The sequence below is a fragment of the Eubalaena glacialis genome, chromosome 8 (assembly GCF_028564815.1).
Source record: "Eubalaena glacialis isolate mEubGla1 chromosome 8, mEubGla1.1.hap2.+ XY, whole genome shotgun sequence".
Taxonomy (NCBI): domain Eukaryota; kingdom Metazoa; phylum Chordata; class Mammalia; order Artiodactyla; family Balaenidae; genus Eubalaena; species Eubalaena glacialis.
In genome coordinates this window covers 9717949-9739765 of record NC_083723.1, presented here as the reverse complement: position 1 = coordinate 9739765, position 21817 = coordinate 9717949, and the positions used below count along the sequence as shown (strand labels likewise).

Here is a 21817-nt window from a genome sequence, read left to right as displayed (position 1 = left end):
TTGCGAGTGCCTGCGGGCCTCCAGAACTCTCGGGCTGTGCTGTGCGCCACCAGCCACAGGGCTCTGAGCACTTGCAGCGGGGCGAGTCCAAAGTGAGGTGTGCAGCCAGTGGCAAACACACCCTGGGTGTCAAAGACAGTACCCCCAAAAGTAAAATGTGATGTTGATAATTTTATCTTGGATCCCTGTTGAAATAATCATATTTCAACAAATTGTGTTAAATAAAATGTGATTAAAATGTACTGTGGCTGTTAGAAAGCTTAAAATTCCATATGTGGGGTGAATCCCATTTCTTTAGGTTGGATAGTGCCGTTCTAGACCATTGGTTCCCAGGCTTTGGGATTTCACGGGTGAGCAAAAGCCCCCCCCCCAACCCCGCCCCAGGTTTGACTACCAGTTTGATACTTTGCTAAGTGACGGTGTTTTAAAAAGTACTACCACCGCCATTCCCGTGAGGATGGGCGTGCTGTTACCAGAGAGGCAGGATGCCACGGTCAGAGTAGAGAGGCCGCTGAACTGCCCACTCATGGCCCATTGATTCGTTTTCCCACTGAGTGGGGAGGGCTCTGTCAGGCCCAGAGTGCAGGGCGGCTCTCCGAGGGGCCTCTCTTGTGAATGCGCACACGGTCTTGCCCTCTCCCTTCTCGGCGTCCACGCCTTCTGCAGCCCGATACCTGCAGGAGCCCTGCGAGGCACGGGCACCCGGGAAAGGTGAGGAGGCAGGGGACTGCCCAGCCTTGGTCTGTGGGTGTCACGTGGTCCTTAGAGCCACGACCACTGTGCGAAGCTGAGCGAGACCCGGGCAGCTGCAATCAATCCCCAGAAGAAAGGGCAGGCTCAGTCCCTAGACCTGGCCCTTGGAATCCCATCACTGTCCCCTGATCCCTGCTGCCCACCCTGCTCTGCTCAGGGACGGAGAGAAATATGCTAGGGAAGGCCGCATTCCAGGCCCACATCCATAGGCTCACTGGCGTAGTTCCTTGTCAAGGGTGTGATTTGGGCTCAAAATATTTTTTTTCTTACTGCAACATAAAATACGTTCAGAGCATAAACTTCAGAAGATAGAGTTGACTAAAAGGAGATAAAGACACACGATGACATCATACAAAAGATAACACCGTTAGCAGTAAGATCTCTCCTGTCCTGCCCCCTCTAATACACACCCATATATTTTTCAAAACTGTAATTAGGGACTTCCCTGGTGTCACAGTGGTTAAGAATCCGCCTGCCAGTGCAGGGGACACAGGTTCGAGCCCTGGTCTGGGAAGATCCCACATTCCATGCAGCAACTAAGCCCGTGCGTCACAACTACTGAGCCCATGTGCTACAACTACTGAAGCCCACATGCCTAGAGCCTGTGCTCCACAACAAGAGAAGCCACTGCAATGAGAAGCCTGCACACAACAACGAAGAGTAGACCCTGGCCGCAACTAGAGAAAGCCCGCACGCAGCAACGAAGACCCAACGCAGCCAAAAATAAATAAATAAAATTTTAAAATAAAACAAAAATAAAAAAATTAATCAGCAATCATATTAGGTACAATTTTTTTTTTAAAAAAAAAGGGGAAAAAGGGACTTCCCTGGCAGTTCACTGGTTAAGACTTCACGTTTCCATTGCAGGTGGCGTGGGTTCAATCCCTGGTCGGGGAACTAAGATCCCACATGCCGCACGGTACGTCCAAAGAAAAAAAAAAAAAAAAAAAAAAGGGCAAAATACTTGAATAAACATTTCTCAAAGAAGAGACATGAATGGCCAATGATCACATGAAAAGTTGCCCAATATCATCAGTCATCAGGGAAATGCAAATCAAAACCTCAATGAGATACCACTTCACACTCTTTTTGATGGCTATTTAAAAAAAAAGAAATAAACAAAAAACAGAAAATAACAAAAGGTTGGCAAGGATGAGGAGAAATTGGAACCCTTATACACTGGTGGTGGGAATGTAAACTGGTGCAGCCACTTTGGAACCATCTGGTGGTTCCTCAAGAAAGTTAGAGTTACCATTTGACCCAGCAATTCCACTCCTAGGTATATACGAAGAGAATCGAAAACTTACATCCACGCAAAAACTTGTGCACAAATGTTCACAGCACCATTATTCATAATAGTCCACCAAATGTCCATCAACTGATTAATGGATAAACAAAATGTGGTATATGCAAACAATAGAATATTATTTGTCCATAAAAGAAGGAAGTACTGACATGTGCTACAATATGGTTGAACTCCGAAGACATTATGCTAAGTGAAAGAAGCCAGACGAATGAGATCACACATTGTATGATCCCATTTATGCCAGGGGTCCCCAGGCTGCGGACCGCCGGTGGTCCGCGGCCTGTTAGGAACCGGGCTGCACAGCAGGAGGTGAGCCGCGGGCAGGCGAGTGAAGCTTCATGCGATGCTCCCCATCGCTCCCCATCGTTTGCATTACCGCCTGAACCATTCCCCCCACCCCTGTCCATGGAAAAATTGTCTTCCATGAAACCAGTCCCTGGTGCCAAAAAGGTTGGGGACCGCTGATTTATGTGAACTGTCGGAGTAGGCAAATCCATAGACACAGAAAGTAGGTTAGTGGTTGCCAGAGGCTGGGGAGAGGGGAATGGGCGTGACTGTTAGTGGGTGCCAGCTTCTCTTTGGGGCGATGAAAAGTTCTAATGTTAGATAATGGTGCTAGCTGGTTGCACAACCTTGTTAATATACTAAAAACTACCGAATTGCCCATGTTAAAATGGTGAATTTTGGGGACTTCCCTGGTGACGCAGTGGTTAAGACTCCGCGCTCCCAATGCAGGAGGCCTGGGTTCGATCCTTGGTCGGGGAACTAGATCTCATATGCCACAACTAAGGAGCCCACCTGCCACAACTAAGACACAGTGCTACCAACTAGTGTTTAAAAAAAAAATGTTACTTTCTTCTTAAAAAAAAAAGTGAACTTTGTGTTGTGTGAATTATACCTCAATAAAAAGTGGCAGGAGTGTATGCAAGGATAATTGAAAGAATTAAGTCTACGCATTTTTTGAGGGGAGACCAGTATAACTTTACATTTAAAAAAAAAGGTAAAAAGGCCACCTTTAGGGTTCTGTTTCCTCATCTGCTAAACGGAGACGGCCTTTCCTGCTCCTGGGGTTCTGGAGGGACCAGACACGGTGAGGGAGCTACCGACTGAGCCACACATGGAATTTTCATGTCCCTGCATCTGGATAAGGGTCACCCCGGCATGCTAGACATCTTCCCTGGGGCCTCATGTAGTCCTCGAAACAACTTTAGGAGAATGTTCTAGCAGACTTGTTCTGTTGATAGGAAGCTGAGAGGAGGGCCCACGTCTGGGTTCCCCGATTCTAACAGGAAGAGCTGGACTTTTTGTTTTTTTGTTTTTTTTAAGAAATAGACCCCACATATACAGTCAATTGATTTTTTAAAATTAATTAATTAATTAGTTTTTGGCTGCATTGGGTCTTCGTTGCTGCGCGCAGGCTTTTCTCTAGTTGCGGCGAGCGGGGGCTACTCTTCGTTCCGGTGCATGGGCTTCTTATTGCAGTGGCTTCTCTTGTTGTGGAGCACGGGCTCTAGGCGCGCGGGCTTCAGTAGTTGTGGCACATGGGCTCAGTAGTTGTGGCTCGCGGGCTCTAGAGCGCAGGCTCAGTAGTCGTGGCGCACGGGCTTAATTGCTCCACGGCATGTGGGATCTTCCCGGACCAGGGCTCGAACCCGTGTCCCCTGCATTGGCAGGCAGATTCTTAACCACTGCACCACCAGGGAAGTCCAGAAGAGCTGGACTTGAACCCAGTCTGTGGAGCTTCGGGGTGGGTGCTCCAAACCCTCACCTCAGCTTCATTGTAGGGAACGGCCACAGTCTGACATGCCCAGAGCTGGCAGGTTTGTTTTGCGGGTACATGGCCCTTCTGGGGGGAGTGTGTACTTTTGGCATGGAAACTCTCTTTATGTGAACACTTCCCATCCTCAGTGGGAAACCTCAGCAGGTCAAAACACAGGACTGCAAAAAAAAACAAACAAACAAAAAAAAAAACAAAAAAAAAACACAGGACTGCAAAAGCGGCCCCTTCTGTGGAAGGCGGCCCTCCTGAGAGACAAACCCTTGACAAACCCTCTCGAGACCCAAGCCTGTTTGCTTTCGTTTTCTCACTGATGGGAGCTTTCTCTGCCAAGCTGCCACTCAGCAAACACCTCCTGTCGTTGGTCAGTGAGTGGTCCCTGAGTGTCCACCAGGGCCAGCCCCGCCCTGGGGCCAGCAGCTGCGGTGGTGAGCAGAGCAGCGTCCATCAAGGCCACCATGACTGGTGGTGAGGACTGACGCAAACAAACAATGACAGAAACCAATGAAATGTTTGCAGGTGACCTGCGTGCTTCATGAGAGAAGTACTGTGTGTCTTACTAGCTCAGGACAAGGTGCTCCGCAGAAGGGGGCCATGAGGGTGGGGTGGGAGGGGAAGTCAAGGAATAAAGAGCATGTAGGAGAGGACCTGAGGAAGGAGGCTCAAGCAGGTGAAGAGGGGCAACAGGGACACTCCTCCCAGAGGTACAAGCATGTGCAAAGGTCCTGAGGATGGAAGGGGCTGGGGTCCTGTCACCTGAAAGCGCTCTGAGCTTGTGTGTGGGGATGGTTCTGGAAGGCCAGCAGGCCCATCTGAGTAGGATGTTGCCGTCTTCCTAAGTGCAGTGAGAAGGGGGCGTTAAGCCGGGTGGCATTCTCCATGGACAACCGGTAGCCACAGGGCATTAGACCGCAGCAGGTTAGGATTTGAGAGAAGGCGGAAGTCCAGGGTGAGAAGTGTGCTGATCCCACAGTTACTTAGGGGTGGAGCCAGCTTGCCTCGGCAGGGGCCCCAAATAATGGATGGAGGTGAAGGGAGGCAGCAGGGTTACTGGTGTGAGCAGCAGGGACAGGAACACCGGGAGGAAGGGCTTGTCCCAAAGCCACCAGAGTCACCAGAGCCGGGGAGAGATGCCGGAGTAGGCCATTTGGGGGCTTTGGGGGCCTCAAGGCCGGGCTTAGTCAAGCTGCTCTTCCGGGGCAGGAGCAGCCAGACACAGACCTGCATGGTGGGAGGTGACCCCACCCCCCAGGATTGGAGAGGTGACAGTGACAAGGGGAAGCCTCAGTAAGTTCTCAGCCCTTCCATGACACACCCAAAGGCCACGGCAAACAGACACCGACCTCTCTCCACACCAACAGGGCACAATCAAACAAGGATGCCCCCAAACTTAGGGTGCCCCAGGAAGAGGAAGAGAGCAGCTGTGGGGGCAGAGAAGCCACCTACTGAGAGAGGAGAGGAGAGGGCCTGGGGCTGGAGAGGGCTGGGGCAGGGGCAGGGGCTGGGGAGAGGCTCTGCTGGCCTGAGCAGGGGTGGGTGTGCTCACTCTGGCCTTCCTTGGGTTGGCTTCCTGGAGAAACCCCAGGCACGGGGACGGGCTCCCAGAGTCTGGGGGGTCCTGGCTACCGGTGTCCCAGAGGTAGGGTTCCCAGGCCGTGGGATGCCCATACCCAGCACCGACACAGACAGCAGCTGGGACAGTGTGTGCCCCCAGTGTGTGCTCTGCCCAAGCCCCGTCCCAAGACGGCCCTGGGACCCCCAAGCTTCCCCAATGGCCCAATAGGAACAATGGAGGCCTACAGGAGGGGAGGAGAGAGAAAGAGACCAAGGCTCTGGGGACATTCGGAAACCCAAGAGGGGCAGCCTTGGATGCAGGGGTCAGCAGAGGACACTGGGGTGACATTTGCCAAATCGGCGGTGGCTAGAGACTGTCCACCCCTGGACACAAGCCTACGCCCATCACAGACTCAGCGTCCTTTATTGCACAGCGAGACTGCGATCTTTCCCCGGTGTGGGAGCGGGTGGAGAACCCCTCGGCCAAGCCCCGGTGCAGGCGGTAGGCCAGCTCAGCAGCCTGGCCACAGGAGGGTGAAGGCACCGCGACTGCAGCGGAAATCCGGCTCTGGCTGCTCCGGCTTGGGCTCCACGGAGACCAGGCGCCGAGCCCCGCGCTGGGTCAGGGGGATGCAGTCGGAGACACGGACCTCCAGGGCCCGGCCCTCCCTGAAGGAGGGAGGTCAGGGTCAGGATGGGCAGGGCTCCGCAGCCCCGCAGCCGCCCCGCGCCCCGAGACTCACCCCTGGCAGTGCGCGGCCAGCACGCCCACCAGCTCCCCGATGCGGTTGTCCAGCGGCGGCCGGGAGCGGTGCAGACACACCACCAGGTCGTCGTAGCCCCGAGCGTGCAGCACCACCAGCTGGTCCCGCCCGCTGGTCACGCTCAGCCCGGTCACCTGAAGGGGGTGGGGTCTCAGGGTCAGGGGCACGGCAGGCCCTCCTCCCCAAACCTTCACCTCCGCCCCAGGAGCACAGGCCCGCCCGCACGCATCTCCCCCTCCCCAGCACCCCGCCCGCTCTCGACGGCCTCTCCCGAGCTCCCCTCCTCTCCTCCAGGCCCCACAGCCCTGCTGTCCCCTCTATGTCCCCTTCCTCCCTCTCTGGTCCTGCCCATAAAGGGGAGGGTTGGGCAGGGCGCACCGCACACGAGGGCTTTTTGCCCTAATGGAATGTTCTAGATCTGCACAGTCTAACGTGGCACCACTGCTCACCTGTGGCTCTCCAGCATCTGAATGTGCTGGTGCCACTGAGGAGCTGAACTTTTACTTTTCTTTCCTATTCATTGCACTTAAATAGCCACACGGGTCGTGGCCACCATACCAGATGGTCCTCCACCCTGACAGTTACAGGGACCCCCCAGCCTCAATCCCTGCCCTGGGTTGCCCCTTGGCCTGTGGGAATATGAGCTGCGGCTCCAGGGAGCAAGTGGGTCACAGAACTGGACAGAGGGGTGAAAGGGAGGGGACCGGGTCCCACGGGTGGCAGCCACACACTGCAGCCAGGTCCATGCGGTCCAGGTCGGGGAGACCCCCGGGCAGGCACTGGCACAGATGTGGGGAAGGGGGCCATGTGGCATTTCGTTCTGCCAAAGAGTGGAGCAGGAGGGGGCGAGGAGGCCGAGGATGGGGGTCTGGGCCCTACCCCCGTGGGGCAACCGGAAGCCTCTGCAGGCTGTTCTGCAGGGGCGCGTGGGGCAGGGGAGGAGTTGACGTCCTGAGCTGATGCTGAGTTCTAGAAAGCGCCGGCCATCCCAGGTAGGCATGAGGGGAGGGGCCCGGCAGTGCCCAGCAGGACGCCGGGCCAGCTGGGGCCCCATGGATGCCCCCGCCCCCGCACAGGGCTCACCACGTTCAGGGGCACGGCCCGCATCACCCGGTACTGCCGGCCCGGCTCCAGCTTGTAGAGGTGCCGGTCTGTGAGCAGCAGGGCCCGGTCCCGGCTTTTGTTGAAGCGATTCACCTGCGGGACAGGTGCTCTCAGGGTCACTTGCCTGCCCCAGGGGGCTCCCCAGCAGGTGTGGCCAGTGGCCTCCCCTCCCTGAGGCCACTTTCTCACTGACTGGGCTGGCGCTGACTGCTTTTGAAGTTGCAGGAGCAGCTGTGAAACGTCTAAGCTAGGCCTGGGCCGGGGCTGCCACGGGCCTGCAGCCCTGCACCCACTGCTCACCTTTCGGACGTGGCTGGAGAAGAGCACGGCCCCGAAGCCGTCCTTTTCCCGAAGCGTCTTCAGTCGCTGAGCAAACAGTCCTGAGGCTGTGGGGTTGTCTGTGGCCTGAGGACAGATGGGGGCTGCTTGGGATGGGGTCTTGGGACCATGCTTGACTGACAGCAACTCTCAGGGAACTGGCACAGTTATCCTTGACCTCAGAGAACCTCATCAGGCCATGTGCCAGCCTCCTGGTGGGTCCACCTGCCACGCTGGCTTCCCTGAAGGCCCACCGCACAGACCCCCTGCAGCCCTGAGGTTCTAGGCACACATGTCTGTGCCCTCCACACCCACCCACCAGCCCAGCTCCCCACGCCAGGCCTGGGCAGACTGAGAGCTGGAAGGGGCTGGGTGGGACCTCGCTCCTCCATGCCAAGCCACCCACCTGGGCAAACCTCGCGCCCCTGAGGCTTCATTCCCTGCAGAATGGGGCCAGGGGGCGGCTCACAGCACCCGTGTGGGCCAAGGGGGGCCATGGCATGGAGTCAGGGGGCTGTGCCTAAGAAGGGGGGTCTGTGCCGGAGAATGGGGGTGCTGACCTGAAAACACAGGAAGGCAAGTGGGAGTAGGGCAGAGGGGGAGGTGCTGAGTAAAGCCCAGGCTAGCTGGTTCTGGGTGAAAACCCTTGAACTTCAGAGGCCAGGGGCAGGAACAGAGGGGTACAGCCCACAGGACAGCCAGGCCCAGGGAGAGGACAGCTGAGGCGGACATGGGCAAGGTTTCAGCCTTGAGCCCCTCCTTGGCACCCAGACCCCGCAGCCCTGACACTTACGGAGGACAAGTAGTCCCGGGCCCAGGCCCGCCGGCAGCCCCAGTCCTGTCGCAGCTCCTGCAGGGCTGCCATGGCGGCCACCTTGGCCTTGATCTGAGCCATGTCTGAAGGGGGGATGTTCTTCACCAGCTGCCGGGCCCGCCACCTGGAGAGGGCCAGGTGGTCAGACGGACCCCTGTGCAGGCCTCACCCTTCCCTACTCCTGATTGTGCCCCTTTTCCTGAGAACACACGTTAGTGCCTTTTCATGTCCCTTCCCCCACAGGATAAAGCCAAGCCCCTCAGCCAGGCACTAGCCACCCGCTGTGTCCCAGCCTCCCTGGTCTCAGTGGAAGGTGGCCTCTCCTGCTCTGAGCACGCTGGTTGCCCTTCACACCTCTCCTAAAGAACTCCTACTCAGCCTTCAAAGCCCTGCTCAGTTGCAGAGTTTCCCCCACTTCTAGCTCTGACCCACCAACCTCCCTGCAAGCCTCTAGCAAGGAGATGGAGACCTGCATCCCCTCCAGATGTCCAGGATGGTGCTGGGGACATTAGGAATCTGCCAGCGGCTGTGGGGTGTGGGCAGCCAGCTGATGTGCACAGCCCCCTGTTTTCCTGTTTATCCAATGGGACCACCTGTCTACTGGCTAGCACCAAGGAGTTCAGATGGCCCGGTCCAGGTGTTCATTGGGCTCTAGCTGAGTGGAAAAGAGTGAGGGGCAGAGGGCGAGTACCTGCAGAAGAGCGCCTGGCAGATGTCCTGGAAAGGCTGCAGCACAGCAGGGGGCGGCGGCCACACAAGGTCACGGCCGTAGAGCGGGGGCTGCCGTGCAGCCTGGAATCGCCGCTGCATCTCTGCCAGGTGAGCGCGCACCTTGTGCCTCCGGAACCAGCGCATGATGGTGTAGATGGCCCTCAGTCGCCGGCAGTGCCGCCTGGCCAGCGTGCCCCGCCATGCCTGGGGGGCCAGTGGGAGGTGGTGCTCCGTTAGGCCCTGCCAGGCCCCGCCTCCCTCACCTTAGGAGACCCCAAAATGGAGGGGCACCCTAAGAATGTAACCATCAAAACCCAGACTGAAGATCCTACAAGGCAAGCGGCCCAGCGAACCCACAGATTAAAAGAGACTTAAGCAACGTATAGACCCTGAGTTGAACAGACTGAGGACACGACTGGGGACGTGTGGTTATTGACTGGACAGGACAGCAGCAAGTCAGTGTGAACTTTCTAAATCCTGTTTCTGTGATGGTATTGGGTCATGTTCTTAAAAAAAAACCCGTGTGTGTTACAGGAGATAACAGAGGTAACAATGAAATGCAGTGTGTCGTCCTTAGTTGGATTCTGGGTTTTTAAAAGATGTAATGGATGACTTCCCTGGTGGCGCAGTGGTTAAGAATCCGCCTGCCAATGCAGGGGACATGGGTTCGATCCCTGGGTCAAGAAGGTCCACATTCTGCGGAGCAACTAAGCCCGCGTGCCACACCTACTGAAGCCCACGCGCCTAGAGCCCGTGCTCTGCAACAAGAGAAGCCACCGCAGTGAGAAGCCCACATACCGCAACCAAGAGTAGCCCCCGTTCGCCGCAACTAGAGAAAGCCCGTGTGCAGCAGCAAAGACCCAACGCAGCCAAAAAAAAAAAAAAAAAAAAAAAGACTGCTCTACCATACCATTTAAAAATAAAAAAATAAAAGATGTAATGGGTCATGGTGGGACCCTTTCAGAAATTTAAATATGGCCTACATATTAGACATTCAGATGCGAAGAATATATTTTATCAGTGTTAGGTTTCTTTTTTTTTTTGGCCATGCCCTGCAGCATGCGGGATCTTAGTTCCCCCACCAGAGATGGAACCCGTGCCCCATGCAGTGGAAGCGCAGAGTCTTAACCACTGCACCGCCAGGGAACTCCCAGTGTCAGGCTTCTTGAATGTGCTAATGTCAGTGTGGTTATAAAGGGGGATGACCTTGTTCTTAGGATATGCCTGCTGAAGGATTTAGGGGTGTCATTACTTTATATGGTTTGGGAAAAAATACAAATATATGCGTATGTGAGTATCTGTATGTGCGTATGGAGAAAGAGAGATAGAGACAGAGAGACAGAGACAGGGTGCGGGGGGGAGGGGAGAACATAATTGGAGCAATCCAGGTGAATAGTAATCATTGTACGAATCTTTCCACTTTTCTGTAGGTTTGAAATGTTAAAAATAAAAAGTTATGGGGAGAGGTGGGAGAATCCTTATCCTTTGGGAAGACATACTGAAATGATTATAAATGAAATGATTTGCTTCAAAATAACCGGGATAGAGGTGCGATGTCTACCCAAAACCACGTTGGTCACGTGACGTGGTTGACACAGGGCAGCAGGAGTGTGGGACTATAGCTTTTCTCCAGGTCTGAAATCTGTCAGAATAAATGGAAGAAAAGAAGGAAAAAAGAAAGGAAGGAAGGAAGCCAGATTCCTCAATGTCTTGTTTTGAGCACCTGGGCCTGAGGCTGGTGGCCACAGAACAGAGGTGACCCCAACAACATCCACACTTTTTGCTTAAGTCAGTTTCAGTGTCGGTTTGTCACCTGCGAGCGGGGGCTCCCCCGGTACTTGGAAGTGTGCCTGTGCTCCCCTCAGTGCACGCACGTCCCCCCAACTCCGGGTGGGACACACCCATCTCTCCCCTCCCCCCAGGTAACGCACAGCTCTCTCCTTCCCATCCTCCCACACCCTGCCTGGTGGCCGTCCAGCCCCGCCGCACCTTCTGTAGCAGCAGCACGATGATGGGGATGAGACACGCGCGGCTCTGCTCCAGCGTGACCAGCGTCCGGGGCGAACGGATGAAGAGCTTGCTGTGGCCGAAGGCCACGTCCCCCTGCAGCCCGTGCTGCTCCAGGAGGGCGCTCACGGCCGCCCTATCGGAGCCCAGCAGGTGGTTTGGCCACGTGTACTCACAGGTCATCTTGTACCTGTCACAGAAGTACCGTGGGGTCCCAGGGGTCCCGGACCCTGGGGAGGAGTGCGGACCCGCCCCGCCTTGACTAGCCCCGCCCCCAGGCCGCGCACACTCCAGCGCCACGCCCACACCCTCCCTGCCGATCCCACGAAGCCCATCCCCGCCCCGCCCCACCCCGTGTGTCACAGGAGGGACCTCGGTGACTGTCAGTGCCCTGAGGTCAGCAGCGTGCAGGCTCCCGCCCTGAAGTCTGAAAAGCGCCCGCTGCTTTGGGCACCCGCGGCCCGCTGCTGGAACCCCTCAAGGACACGCCCCTGGGGGAGGGGGCCGTACCTGAGCAGGAATCGAGAATAGGGCTGGCGGGAAGCGAAGCCAGCCCTGCGGACTCTCACGTTCTCCAGCAGCCCCAGGTATGCGACCTGGTGGCGACAGTGGCCCTCGTCCAGCTTCGCGGCCACCTTGTCCTCATTGGGCTTGATGCAGCGGACGTAGAAGGGCTCCTGTGGGGACAAAGGACACTCGGAGAGGCCAGTGTCACGGCCCTACAGTCACCCGGCAGGGGCAGCAAGCGAGCTGTCTCCATCCTGCCGTCTCCATCCTCCCACGCTGCCGTCTGCGTGGGGAAGAGGCTCTCAGGGGGAAGGGGAGGCTGAGGGCCCAAGGGCAGGCCGAAGGCTGAGGCCAGGAGGAGACTGGGGATGAGGGGTGGCAGGCAGCATGGGACCTGGGAGCCCAGTGTTGGGTGCGGGCAGGAGGCTGGCCCAGAGCCAGGTTCTGAGCGGGCAGCAAAGCCCCTTAGCCCTTCCTTTCGCTTCCCAGAGGCCCTGCTGAGTCTCTGGATATTCTGCTGCCCTTCCACTGCCCCCTCTGGCTTTGCGCCCCAAGCTCTGCAAGGTGCTCGTGCCACTTTCCTGCCCCTGCGGCCCCAGCTTCCAGAAGCTGACCCCGTAACTGGGCAGGACCAGGGCTGGGTCAACCCAAGCTCTGAGCAAGGTCTCCCCCAGCCCATCCCCAAGAGGCAACGACGCCAGGGGAAGGCTGCTGGGACCCCGCATTTACTCAAGCCTCCGCCTGGTCCAGGGCATCTTAACCTGTGCAGCGGCTGGTCCCTCCCTGCTGGAGGCGGTGTGGCTCGCAGCAGAGAGGAAACAGAAGGATCCGGAAGGATCCAGACTCAGGGTGGGGTTGGGGGGCCGTACCTTGGAGGCCAGGTTTTCCACCAGGGCCACCATGGAGTTCTTGAAGAGTGTGCCGGCTGTCAGGGGGCGCTTGGTCACCTCTGTGATGTCCTGCTGCCCATCTGGCCACATGGCCCGCAGGGTGGGGTCCGTGCTGTGGACACAGGCTGCATGGCCAGCCGCCCTCCAGGACAGCCCGCACCCCAGCCTGGCCATTTGTAAGCTTCATGGCCTCAGCTTTGACCCTCAGGCTGTCTGTGAGCATCAGACCGGAGTGTCTGAAGGCCCTTCCAGCCAGAGCCCCTGGGCCCTCGCCCTCTGGTGCCCACACGCATGCCCACAGGGCCTGCTCACCTGTTGTACAGCAGCCGCTTGAAGTCCTGGAAGAGGGAGTCTCTGTTCTTGTCAATGAAGCCCTCCGCCGAGTACCTGGTTGGGGGGGACAGGGCCACTGAGGAGACGGGGTCCTCGGACGGCCCCCAGCGTGCCCCTCCCCCTCCTCCCACCTGGTCAGCCTCTCTTCCTTCCTCCTCACATGCTCCTCTTCCTTCCCCTCTCCTTTCTGTCTTCCCTTTCATCACATAAGACCTTCTCCCTCAGAAGTTTCTCTCCTGAAAGATGCCAAATGTCGCATCACTGAATCCTGGCTCTAGCACATACATGCGGTGTGACCTGACCTAGGGCAAGTTACTTAAACTCTCTGTGCCTCAACAGAGACCACAAGCTCAGAACAGTGCCTACTGAGTTTCCAAAAATATCGGGCGATTGCAATTACAACCAGGAACTCCTGAGTCATGGGTCTATTTTGTTCCGGTGGCACTGAGAACCTCAGATTCATCGTCTCGTCCTTTGACTGTTAGAAAGCTCAGCACTAAAATCTTGGCTTCACTTGCAGCTCCTAGAAAGGCTCAAGGCCATGGGATCTGACTTCTGGTGGCTTCGTCTTTTGGACTCTTATTTCTTCTCCTTGCGAAGGACACGTTGGACACTTGTGCCTCTCTCTGTGTCACCTCAGATCCACTTCGGGGTGAGGTGAGTGACAGGGAAATTAATAATAATCACGGCCACTCCTGGAAGACACCTGGGGCCTCGGTACTCAGTGTGTGGCCCGAGGACCCGCAATGTCCATCTGGCCTGGGAGCTTGTTAGAAACACAGCCTCTCGCCCCTCTGCTCCTCCTCGCTGGCCTGCACCTTGATGTGCAGGCTTTGCTCAAAGCGTGACAAGAACTGGCCCTGGGCTAGGAGCAGAGGTCCACCCTGGCTGCACCTCGGAATCTCTAGCCCCTCTCCCAGAAATGGGCATTTTTTTAAAAGCTTCCCAGAAGATTCTATGATGCAGCCAGGGCTGAGAATCGCTATCTTAAAAGCCCCATTGTATGCTTTTTACTTGTGAATCTGGTGAAGGGCATATTTTCAGCGCCTTAAAAAGGGGAGGGGGCAGAGGGGGGGACCAGATGCTCAGTGGGGGGCCCTTACATGACATCCCCTGCATAGTGCTTGATCCGGAAGTCTCGGCCAAACTCCATGGTCTTGTCTGTGGGGCAGAGCTATGGGCGGGGGCAGGCCAGGTCAAGGCACAGAAGGTGTGGGGGGATCTGGGGGAGGGGGGGACAGTCCTGCAGAGAAGGCTGAGCCACCGCCAAGGACCCCCCACCCCCAAGACAGGCAGCGTGGCACCCGTGGCGCCCTTTCCAGGGCTGGGACCAGCCGGGGGTGCACAGGGCGGGGGCGACCGCAGGGGCGGAGGGGCACCTGGCGGCTGGTGTAGTGTGGGTGGTGGCGGTGGTGCGTGTCCAGGGTCTGCAGGAAGATCCGGTCAGTGATGGGGCCCGCGGTGCTGCAGGCCTCATCCAGCACAGCCAGGATGCCCCGGTGGGGTCGCTCCACCAGGTCCACGATGGTGGCGTTGTTGAAGTACTCCACCTGTGGGAGGGCAAGCAGGGCAGCTCCCGAGCCCCGTCCGGCCTCTCGCCCGAGTTCCTGCCCGGCGCCCACTCCCCCCAGCCCTCCCCTGCACACACCCGCCCGCCCAGCACCACGCCTCTCCCTCCAGGGCCCGAGGTGTGCAGGACGGGCCCCAGCACTCACGCTCTGCCAGGCGATGCCCTCCCGCTCGTATTCCTCCTGCTCCTGCTTCAGGATGAGCTGGATGAAGAGCTGCTGCAGCTTCTCGTTGCAGTAGTTGATGCAGAACTGCTCGAAGCTGGGGGCGGAGGGGCCGTTGAGAGTCCTGCCTCGACCGCCCACCGCAGGGCTTTTGCTCCATGGGGAGCGAGCGCAACAAATGGCAGGCTTCCCCGCAAATAGGTCCCCTGAGGTTTGCCTGAGGGCGCTGGTGCCAGGCGCCCCAAGTGGCCTCTCTGTCGGGGAGCATCTCCCGCTCCTGGCCGCTCTTTTACCCGCCTGCCCCCAAGTCCAGCACGCACGCCCTGGAGTGGATCTGGGAGTCCCAGCGAGGGGAAGTGAGCCGAGATCTTGCCTTCCCAGGCACCAGTGGACGGCGGCACAGCTGAGGCTGGCTTGAAGGCACGAGCCTGGGGCCAGGGACCGACCGGCACCGACGCCGGACCCCCTGCTCCCCAGCCCAGCAGAGCTCCCCAGGACTAAGGCGGCCCTAGAGGGTGGGCGGGGTCAGGGTGTGGTGGCAGGGCTACCCACCTGTTGACAGGGAACACCTCGAAGCCGTAGATGTCCAGCACGCCGATGACTGTGTCCTTGCCGTCGCGCCGGGGGTCCCGGTCCCGGGGTTCCATGATACGGTTGATCCGGTCCACCACCCACTCAAACAGCCGCTGGTACACTGCCTGGGAAGAGGCCAGGAGCCAGCTGCCTCTGACTGCCTCTGGCCCCGTCTCTTCCGGGAAGGCCTCCAGGTTGCCCCCCCACCTCCAGAGCACCTTGGCACAGGCGTCCCGGGCATAGCTGGCCTCAGCCGCAGTGTGGCCCTTCTCGATGAGTTCCCTGCCTCCCGAGGCCACGGTGCGAGCCAGCAGGCAATGCAGCACCATCCCCCGGGGTGTGGCCGTCAGCTCAGCCACGTGGTCCACCAGCACCTCATCAGTCACCGCCAGGCGCCTCTGCTCCAGACTGCCCTCCTCCAGCTCCACAAACTTGATGTTTCCCTGGTGACGCGGGAACCATGAAGAGTCAGGCTCTGCGTCTCAGAGGAGCCTGCTGCACCCCTCTGCCCCCAGAGGGGCGGGGGAGGCAGGGACGCGGGGTACAGTAGAGCTTGGCTTCTACCACATACACAGCCAGAGAGAGAGAGGGGAGCGCTTCCTGGAGCACTCCAGAGCCTTCCCCAAGGCTTCCCACCCGAACGTCATGTGAGTGGTCCCACTGCATCCTTCTGCGGCCGGCTATGTGCTACCCACTCCTCATGCTTCCTCAGGGAGAACTAAGGCTCAGAGGCGCTGAGTAACCTGCCCAAGGCCACACAGCTCTTAGGTGACAGAAGCAAAAGGCCGGTCTGCATGTGCTCAGCTTTACTGAGCCCAGATTGCCCTTGCCTGCTAAGTCTGGGCTGATCTACCAGACAAGGACCAGGCCCATTCTGGGCATTCAGGGCCCACGGCTTAGGGCCCGGCCTGTGGGAACCCATAGCCAAAGCAACTCAGTTTCAGCAGAGGGAGAAGTGGGCCAGTTACGTGGCTGGGTTGTCAGAGGCCAGTCTCCTCCTCCAGGGGAGGCGCCCGGCCAGGGCACCACGTGGGGAAATGGCCGCAGAGCCCACAGCCAGGCTCACCAGGTGCAGAATGGCGGCCAGGATCCGGTGCACGGAGGCCACCTCCTCAGGACTGAAGCCGATCACCCGCATGGCTTCCGTCACCGCCTGGTGGTGGCTCTTCTCGTCGCTGTCCAAGACCTGGGGGAGAAAGGGCTCAGCACCCCAGTGCCACGCTGAGCCCCGATTCCTCTGTCCCAGTGCGCATGCTCACCCACTGTACCGCCCCCCCATCCCGGCGCTGAGCCCCGATTCCTCCAACTGAAAGCCTGCCGAGTCAGGCCCCACCAGTCCCTCTGAGCCAGGCACACCGCCCTGGGCCCTGCTGAAGTCACTGGCCACCAGCACCAGGGCCCTGGGACTGAGTGTGATTAGAGCCTGGGCTCCCTGCCCCGACTCACACTGAGCCCCGCCCCCTGGCGGGTGAAATTATACAGCGCAGGGTTTCTCTGCAGGTGCAGTTCTTGCAGCTCCTTGTCCTCACAGCCCCGCAGCACCTGGAGGACCCGACACCCCTCCGTTAGGCCCCTGAGCTCCAAAGGCCCCACCCACGTACGCAGGACAAACAGACGCGTCCTTCAACCACCGCTGACCCAACAGATTCATGGTGTGGGTCAGCACAGTGATGGTGTGGACACCACCTGAGCCCAGGGAGAAACTACTTCTAGGTCAGATACTGTGTAGACACCACACCTATCCAGGGAAAGACCACTTTAGTGGTCAGGCATGGTGTAGATACCACCTGAGTCCACAGAGACCCACTTCAGAGGTCAGACACATTGCAGACATTGCCTGTGTCCTGGGAGGACCTACTTCAGTGATCAGACACGCTGTAGACACTGCCAATGTCCAGGCAGACGCACTTCGGTGAGTCAGAAAGAATGTAGATACCACCCAAGCCCGAGGAGATCCCGCCTCAGTGGGCCAAACATGGTGTAACCGCCTGAGTCCAGGGAGACACCACCTCAGTGGGTCTAACCCAGTGTAGACACTATCAGTGTCCAGAGTCCACCTCAGTGTCAGACATGGTGTGGACACTGCCCTGCCCGCGTCCAGGGGGACCCCACGTCAGAGTCAGATGAGGTGTACACACAGCCACGTCCAGGGAGCTCCCACCGCAGTAGGGGCGGGGCCGGGGTGATGGCATGGAGGGAGAGGGGAGGGAACGGGACTGTGGGTGGGGCAACCAGCAGGCCTTCCCTGCAGGTCTCCCCCTGCCTGCTTTGGCTCACCTGGTAGAAGGCATGGAAGTTCCTCTCGCCCACGTGCTGCTTGAGGACCCGAGACTGAGGAGAGAGGAACAGCTGGACCGAGGCCCGGATGCTGGCCCCACCTCAGGGGACCTGTCCCAGAGCCCCCGGGGCAGTGCAGGTAGGGGGTGGTGGCTGACCTGGCTACAGAGGGAGCCCCGCCCGGTGAAGCTGGGACATCCGGGAAGGTAGGTTCCTGCCCCCAGGGTGCCAGGCCTGGGAGGCTCGGCGTGGTGGGGCAGCTCTGCCTGGTCCCCCTGAGGGAGGCCTTTGTGCAGCCCACCTGCCCAGGGTCTCGGTAGTAAGGCCCACCTTCTCCAGCAGGTAGCTGTGGATGTGTCCCCCCACGGGGTCTCCTTTGAAGTCAAAGTTGATGTCCATGTACTTGCCGAAGCGGCTGGAGTTGTGGTTGCGGTTGGTGCGAGCGTTGCCGAAGGCCTCCAGCACGCAGGTGGACTTGAGCAGCACGTCCTTGACTCTGCGTGGGGCAGAGGGGCCGAGGGGCTATAACGCAAAGACCTTGCGCTGGGGACTGTGCCCGGGTCCAGCTTCCCCATCACAGGAGGAGAGGGAGCCTGAGGGCCTGACCTCACCCTGTGCTGCCCCTTGCAGGCCTTCGACTCTGAGATGCTGGGAAAGGCACCTGCAGGGGGCTCACGCCGGTTGTCCTGTAAAGCCTTGAGCCTTGAAAGGCATTGGCCCTGCCTTCCCAGACCAAAGCTGCAGCCCAGTGAGGAGCTGGGTCTGGACCCTCGGCGCCAGCCATGTGTGCTTGGGAACTTCCATCGCTGTTCCCACCCCACTCCTGCCCCGAACCCCACCTTACCCCACCTCAACAGGAAGAGCCGGGGCTCCCACATAGGAAGCTGCTCCTACAAATCCCCGCTGGTGAGCAGCTGGCAGGCAGGTGGGCCCTGGGTTCCGGGTTCCCGACCCAAACCCTGACACCCGGCCTGGCATCCTGGGCCTTCCTGACGGGCCAGCCAACTTCTCCACTTCCATCAGGTCCCGGTGAGGGCCCAGCACCCGTCTGTTGGCCCTCTGCACCTCACTCCCTTCCTGTCCCTAGAGGAAGGGCACCCACATGCTGGGCCTCGCCTCTCCTTGTGTCGAGAGGTCCGGGCTGCGGCTCACCTGGAGCCTTGCTGACAGCCACTGAACTTGGCCTGAGCCGGGCTCCATTGTGTCTCTTGCCCCCCATAAGGCATGAAGCCCCTCCCCACCCTCTCCCCACCCTCACCTCTCCACCTCGGCCCTCTGGCTAGGGTTGGTGACGGCAGCGATGTATTGCATGATGTGCTTGCTGGCTTCTGTCTTCCCTGCCCCACTCTCCCCTGCCGGAAAGAAGGACAGTCAGACAGAATTTCTGGCTGCTCCCCCTTAACCAGCTCCCGGTGCCCATCCCCACTCCCAGGTGCTCCAATCACCTCCCCATCGTTGACAGATGAAAACACTGGGGCCCAGGGAGGCTGTGAGCCAGAGCCTGGGCCCTGGCCGCAGGGCAGGTACCTGAGATAACAATGCAGGTATCCCTGGACCGGCGCTTCATCGCCCTGTAGGCAGCGTTGGCCACAGCGTACAGGTGGGGCGGCCGCTCATAGAGCTCGCGGCCCTGGTACCTGGCGATGGCCTCGGGCCCATACAGGGGCAGCTCCTGGTAGGGGTTCACGGACACCAGCACCTCACCGATGTACGTGTAGATGCGGCCCTTCTCGAACCTGGCACAGGCAGGGTCAGTCCTCAGTGCTCAGGGCCTCGGGGACACACACCTAGGTCCCGGGGCATTGGGCCCAGGCGGGAAGCCTTGGGGCCCTGGCCCACCCGCAGGGCTGAGAGTAGACGAGGGAGTTGGGGGGAGAGGGGGTGCCGGCTGACTTGAGCCTTCCTGGTGCCGTTTGCCGGGAGTCGCACCCCACACAAGGTAGTGGTGGGATCCAAGCTGCTCTCCACGGGGATCCTGATGTCACGGGAATCATGACTACCCACTTTATTAAGGGACTGACTTGCCCGAGGCCTTGCTGGGCAAGGCAGAGCTGGCAGTGTGGGAAACTGGGTTGAGGACCGGGAGGAGATGGGGGTGGGAGGCAGAGGGAGGGGCCTCCAGCTGTTTCCTTCTCATGACCTGGGCGGGGACCCAGAAGCAGAAGCGGACCCAGCCCAGCCCCACCCAGACGGCAGGGACTGGGAGGGGTGCCACCACCCTCCCCCCGGGCACTTCCTCAGACTTCTTGACCCTTCCCTTCAGGAACCTAGCCACCCAGAAGGGTGCCTGTGTCCATCATCCCTCTCTTGACTCTCCTGCCCTGGGAGGAGCACTGGCCCGCCTGCGCCTGCTGCCCTGACGGACCCGACCCGCCCTGTCCGACAGCCTGTCCCGGGTTCCTCTTCCTCAGCTGCCTCGGACGCGGGAGTTCCCTGCCTTGGCTCCCTGCACACCCGGGACCTGCTGGAGACAGACTCTCTCATCTGCAAGCTGTGTGGCCCCAGGCTCAGGGTTCCATCATTAATACGGAGATGGTAATACCTGTCTCAGAAGCTAGCTTATAGGAATGAAGTGAAGTTATGCTTAACTCTCTGCCCCATACAAAAGAGAAGCTCATTTCCTGTCTGACTCTCCATCCCACAGCCCTGGCCTTGGCTCAGGGCCCGCCCGTGCCTGACTTCAGCAATCTGGGGTCAGTGGGACCTGTCCCCAAGCTCTGCACAGTCACCTTCTGCTCCCCCTGGCTGTCCAGGGATGAAGCCAGCTCCTGGTGCCACCCCATGTCACCACCAACTCCTCCCTGCCTTCTGCCCTCCGGCAAATAGGGCCCCGTGTCACTTCTACCAGCCACACCCTGAAGCACCCCACATGCCACCCTGAGAGTGTCATCTCAGCTTGTCCACCTGCACCCCCCAGGGTGGGCCCTGACCACTTCCCTTGGAGCCCCCAGGCCCAGCACAGCCCCACAAGGGGGATGGAGCATCCAGCCGGTCCGGGGGCCTGGCGCCTGCCGGGAGGAGGGGTCAGGAGGCACCTGGGCTGTGTGGGAGGCCCGGGTCTGGGAAGCCTGCTGTAGCACTGGCTGGTTGCCCTGGCCCTGAGGCCACGGCCCTTCCTGTCCCGACGTCCCCCTGCGGTCACCCAGACAGCGGGCTGGCAGAGACCAGCGGGGGTGGGGATGAGGAGAAGGGGAGCCCCTGCCCGAGGTCTACCTGAGCTTCAGGTTCTCCATGAAGTCTTCCATGGTTACTTGGTCCAAAAGCACAAAGTCAGGCTTGCCGCACTCAGGGCCTTCGTCCTCCATCGTGCCGGCGGGAAGCACCCAGGCCAGGTTGCCTCGACCTTCCTGTGCAGAGCAGCTCAGGGGAGGGGTGCTCTCGCACAGGCCCAGCCCTCCCTCCCGCAGCCGTGTGGTGAAGTAGGAAGTGGGTTCTTGTGGCCCCAGGGAGGGGTTGCCCTCCCTGCTTGCCGTCCCCTCCCAAGGGGCTCTGACCCCTGCTTCCTGGTTCCCCTCAGGGCGTGCCTAACGGTTGAGGCGGTCAAGGAAACGCCGACCCTCTGTGATCTCACCCTCGCCCCCAAGCAGCCGAGTCTCTGCAGTCCCCAGCCCCGCTGCATCCGAGTCACGGGTGGGACTGTGAGGAGGGCTTTCTTGACGTGGTGGCCACAAAACCCGTCAACTCTCAGACCTCAACACTAGGCGGATTTTCGGATAGGTACATTGCACCTTGATAAAAGGTGAACAAATGCTGATACCCAGGCCTTTGGGGCAGGAGCCTAGGCAGTAATCCTTCCAAGTGTGACCACGCTGTGATGTGAACCACAAAGCCAGCTTCCAGGCTTAGCCCGCCACAGCCACGGGGCTGGTGGTCTGGGTTTGTCATGCTGAGACCCAGTCTTGCCACTGGTCCAGGCTTCTGGATGTTTCCCAGAAGGGTCCTTTGTGTCCTCGGGGCCCACCTGCCTGTCCCTCTAGTAGTGAGGACCAGGAGCTGCACCAGGAGCCCTCCTGTCCCACCTTGGTCCTCACCTCCCGGAGGTGTGGCCTCACTTCTCTCCGTAGAGCAGGCGGGCCCTTTGCAAGTGGCCAGACGGGCCAGCTCAGACTTCGACCACACGGTGTCCGGGTTGGGGACGTGGGGCGGTTCTCTCTCATCCCTCCCCTTGCACAGGGAGGAGAGCGTATTTCCCAACTTTGAGTCATCCGTGTACTACCTTTGGGATTCTCTACTCAAAAAGCTAGTTTAATATTTAAGAACTGTCTTTCAGTCAAGTCATTTTTTTTTTTTACCTGAATGAATAAAAGAATTTATTCTGTGACATTTAGGGTCTAGCCTAGAATAAAATTTTTGGTTCATTTTAGCTCGAGACTAGAATAAAATTTCTAACCAAGCG

At 58.9% G+C, this 21817-nt stretch overlaps 1 protein-coding gene across 1 annotated transcript; it reads right to left on the bottom strand.

Moving 5' to 3' along the window:
- Positions 1 to 5841: 5841 nt before the first annotated feature.
- On the bottom strand, positions 5842 to 20738 carry MYO1G (myosin IG). The gene is made up of 22 exons (XM_061197558.1): positions 20635 to 20738; positions 18949 to 19157; positions 18680 to 18773; positions 17752 to 17917; positions 17422 to 17475; positions 16591 to 16686; positions 16211 to 16330; positions 15363 to 15587; positions 15124 to 15269; positions 14554 to 14668; positions 14218 to 14388; positions 13942 to 14012; positions 12818 to 12892; positions 12485 to 12617; positions 11619 to 11785; positions 11091 to 11298; positions 9082 to 9305; positions 8370 to 8514; positions 7559 to 7663; positions 7238 to 7351; positions 6134 to 6288; positions 5842 to 6059 (listed from the first exon to the last, which is right to left on the bottom strand). The coding sequence occupies exons 1-22, from the start codon at positions 20724 to 20726 to the stop codon at positions 5903 to 5905; spliced, it is 3042 nt and encodes a 1013-aa protein (XP_061053541.1). The 5' UTR covers positions 20727 to 20738; the 3' UTR covers positions 5842 to 5902.
- Positions 20739 to 21817: the final 1079 nt, after the last annotated feature.

Excerpts from the sequence above, each read along its gene's own strand:
- MYO1G (XM_061197558.1), bottom strand. The coding sequence starts at position 20,726 with ATGGAGGACGAAGGCCCTGAGTGCGGCAAGCCTGACTTTGTGCTTTTG. Across the intron at positions 14,389-14,553 it reads AGGGCATCGCCTGGCAGAGC|GTGGAGTACTTCAACAACGC; the intron begins GTGAGTGCTGGG and ends GCCCTCCCACAG. Across the intron at positions 6,060-6,133 it reads CTGGCCGCGCACTGCCAGGG|GGAGGGCCGGGCCCTGGAGG; the intron begins GTGAGTCTCGGG and ends TCCCTCCTTCAG.